The sequence below is a fragment of the Alligator sinensis genome, unplaced genomic scaffold, assembly GCF_000455745.1.
Source record: "Alligator sinensis unplaced genomic scaffold, ASM45574v1 scaffold773_1, whole genome shotgun sequence".
Classification (NCBI taxonomy): Eukaryota; Metazoa; Chordata; order Crocodylia; family Alligatoridae; genus Alligator; species Alligator sinensis.
The window spans coordinates 604,496-608,337 of NW_005842403.1; the positions used below are offsets into that span (position 1 = coordinate 604,496).

At 58.7% G+C, this 3,842-nt stretch overlaps 1 protein-coding gene across 5 annotated transcripts in view; it reads left to right on the top strand.

Annotated features, from left to right (window-relative positions):
* The first annotated feature begins 1,384 nt into the window (after nucleotides 1–1,384).
* STX1A (syntaxin 1A) overlaps nucleotides 1,385–3,842 on the top strand; it is a 313,683-nt gene continuing 311,225 nt past the window's right edge. For all 5 annotated transcript variants that reach the window (XR_003095558.1, XM_006029900.3, XM_025211368.1 and 2 more), the window contains exon 1: nucleotides 1,385–1,452. Coding sequence is in view for 4 of the 5 variants with exons in the window: in XM_006029900.3 (XP_006029962.1) it covers nucleotides 1,423–1,452 (30 nt within the window). In the remaining variant the exon portion in view is untranslated. The remainder of the gene's footprint in view (nucleotides 1,453–3,842) is intronic.

Genomic DNA, 3,842 nt, shown 5'->3' on the forward strand with positions numbered 1-3,842 from the left:
ATGTGGGATGGAGCTGCAAGGGGCTTGTCTGCGGGGGGGGGCTCCTGCCACTGCATGCACCTTGGGAGGGCATGTGGGGGCATGTGCCTCTGGATCTGTGTGAAGGGCAAGAGTGGGTTGCTGCTGTGGGCTGGGGATGTGCCTGGCACTTCCCAGCACTGGGCTGAGCCAGGCTGCACTCGGGGCAGGCAGTGGTGGCAGTACTGGGAGGGTGCTGGGGGCGCTGCAGCCACCCCAAAATTTGCTGTAGCTCCCTCTTAGCACCTTCTCCCAGCACCACTGCTGCCCGCTCCAAGCGCAGCCCAGCCCAGCCCCCCACCAGGAAGAGCTTGGCACCGCCCCAGCCCCAGCCCCAGCATGCATTGGCAGTCCACCCTCACCCTGTGCGCAGATCCAGGGGCCCGCACCCCCCATGCCCTCCTGGGGTGCACGCAGCAGTGGGAGTCGCTCTCTCCTCCCCTGGATGAGCTGCTCGCGGCTCTGTCCTGTCCCAGCAGGGCAACAGCTGTCCCTACCCCGGCCCCAGCCCCACTCCCTCCCTCCCTCGCTGTGGGAGCCTCCATCTGCCCCTCCCCCACACCCCTTCTCTCCCCGCCTTTCTCTCACAGGATTTCAGTTTTGATGAACTAACCTTTCATTGTGAGGGGTGATTTAGTCAGGAAATTCCTAACAAGCCCGTATCAAAAGGAGCCTTTTGGGCCTTAAAACGAAGAATGTAGCCACGGGGTGGCGCGCCAGGGACACACCAGGGACCACAGCCCTTCAGCTCCTCAGACATGAATGGGCTGCCCTGTTCTCGGTTCGCCTTGTCACCGGCTGACAAATGTCCACCCTACAAAATAAGCAGGAGCAAATGCACTTGCTAAATACGTTGCGTTATTTTCAAGCTCGGGAATACAACGCCGTCTCTTCAGAGACATTTCCGTCTTGGCGCTGCCTACGTGCGGTTGAATGTACTTGCGCTTAGAAACGTCTGCTTTTATTCAGACATACAACAAACTAGAAGTCTTGATTTGATTCGGCAAACTGATCTGAGCCGGCAAAGCCACGGGCAGAAATGCACCTGGCCCGGACTGCTTGGGGAGCACATCTCCCCGAGGGGGCTTCCCCCGACAGTCAGCTGAGCAGACAGACCCGGATCCCCCGGCTTCTGCCTAACTTGTCCGGCAGCCCAGAAAACACGTGTATTGCTCCTGCAGAGAGCTCAGTGCGGGAGGAGTACCCGCCAGCGAGACGTGCCGGCACCGAGCCCCGCCACCCCGGCACGGAGTGTCCCCAGGGAGCAAAGCCTCCCAGCCGTCCCGGGCCCGGGAGGAAAGCCTGAGGCTGCGGGCGGCGCCCGGGACACGCGGCTCCCCCTCCGGGCCCGGGGCCCGCGCGCAGCCAGCCCAGCCCAGCCCGAGCCGCCGGGCAGCCGCGAGCATGAAGGACCGCACCGGGGAGCTCCGCGCGGTGAGTGCCCGCGCCCGGTCCGCGCGTGTCTAGGGGTCCGTCATCCCGGGAGAGCCAAGGACGTGTGCGTGTGTGTGTGTGTGTGTTTCTAGGGGTCAGTCATCCCTGGGGAGCTGAGGGTGTGCGTGCGTGTGTGTGTAAGCTGGACCTGTGTGCGCACGTGTGTGTCTAGGGGTCCATCATCCCTGGGGAGCTGAGGGTGTGTGTGTGTGCGTGCACGGTGTGTCTAGGGGCTCTCTCGTCCCTGGAGGGCTCGAGGACGCGGTGTGTAAGCTGGACTTGCTTGTGTATGTGTGTCTAGGGGCCTGTCATCCTTGGGGAGCTGAGGACGTGTGTGTAGGCTGGACCTCTGTGTGTGTGTGTGTGTGTGTGTGCGCGCACATGTATGTGTCTTGGGGTCCGTCATCCCTGGGGAGCTGAGGAGGTGTGTGTGTGTGTGTGTGAGATAAGTTGTGTTTCCCCTGCCAGGTTTCTGGGTCCATGAAGGCAGTTTTCCTTAAGCTCCCCCGGGGATAACTTCTTCTGGCATGGTTTAGTACCCATTGAGGTGTTGGGGCTCAAAACCCACTTTATGGAAATGGGAGGCTCCTCCCCAGCTTGCTCCTGCGGCCATATGGCTGAGGGCAGGCGAAACTCGGGTGGCATCTGAACCCCAAGCCTCCGGGGATTCCTGCCAAAAGAAGTTGGAAATATCTGAAGCCCCTGGCGGGGGTGGAGGATGTTTGCTGGTTGTAGGGCCACTCAGTGGCGATGCACAGGGGGTGAACGGGAGTACATGTGCACCCCCTGAGAGCACTGGTGCACCCCCTGACAACAGCGTTCCCTGCTTAGGCAATGGGCAGGGGGGCAGGCGAGACACTGGTGCTGCCCCTGCGAGTGCCAGCCGGGGCGTGAGGGTGCCAAGAGAAGTGATCCCTGCAGTCCCTCTGCACCTGATCGTGCCAACTGGGGGGAGGTTTCCCCTGCGGCCGATTGCGCGGACTGTGGCACTTCCGGGTCAGCGCGATTGGCCACAGGGGAACTCCCCCCGGTCGCTGACTGGGCGCCCCGCCCACCCCCCCCCCCCCCCACCCCCCCCCCCGACTCAGGAGGCACCAGTTGCCTACTTATGGTTCTGAACTAACTCATGAATTTGGACTTGATTTGACTTGAAACATGAAAAATTTCTTAAAAAACAAACAAACAAGTGTGTGTGTGTGGAGAGGTCAGTTGCCCCCTGGTTTGCAGAGCTGGGCGGGTGTTGCGCAGCCCTGGCCATGGGGTAGCAGTGGGGCTGTGCACTGCCCTTCATGGGAAGTTGGGAGTGGTGCATGGGAATATGGCCCCACTGCTCTGGGGAAGGCAATGGAGGAGGTTTGTGAGGGAGCAGAGCCAGCTGAAGCCACACTGAAGCTCTCTCTTGGGCCAAAGCTGGGGAAGAGAGTGCGTGCGTGTGCTGGGCGGGTTTGGGACTAGCTGGATGGGGGTGAACCCTGCCTGGGAGAGGGGTTCAGCACATGTGGGGGGCGCATATGCTGGCCACGCAGAGGAGCTTGCAGGGTTGTGTCTGTGCTTAGAGGCAATCTGAGGTTCCTGCCGCACGCACTTTGAGGCGGTAGAGCTCGGCATGGCAATAAGTATTATTAAATGTGACACGTTGCGCGCCCCCGGGGGAGCTGGTTGTGTGAGTGGATGTGACGTGCTCACTGATGGGAGAAGGAGGCCATTGTGCGAGTGGGCTGGACGCTCTGGGTTTGTTTTGACTTAAATAAAAGGTCTTCCCCTCCCTCATGTGGGGAACAAGGTCAGGAATAACTTTGTAAGTTTTGACAAGCTGCAGGGTGGAGAGAAGAGGTGGGAGCCTGTGTGGGTCTGACGCATAAATGCTGGGACTGTGCAAATGGTCCCCCTGGGGGAGGTTGTGCAAAGAAGTGGGGAGAATGTGTATGTAGGCCTGACAAATCTTCCCAGGAGGCTTGCTGTGACTGGCTGAACAAAGGTTCAGGTGAGTGTAACTTGACAGCAGGTTGTAGGATCAGAGGCAGACAGAGAAGTTGACAAGTGTATTCTTGTCCCTGAGCCCTCCTCTGAAGCCTCTTAATACAGATTTCCATAGGGATTTCCATAGCTGGTTTATGCCAATTTGAATATAATGCTCTGAGCCAGATCTTGTTTCAAGATGTCTTTAATCAAGGGACTAAGTTTTGCAGTAAGTACACGTCTTGGGATATTCCTGTGTTTGCTGGAGTGGGGGATGGGTGTGTCATTTTGGAACCATCAAAATGCAGGCACAGGTAGCTTGTGGAAGAGCTTAATTCTTGTCTCTCTGTCTCTCTGTCATTTCTGTAATTTGACTGCGCTCACTTGTTCCATCTTATCGTATAGCATTCCGCCCTGCAGCTGGAAGTGAA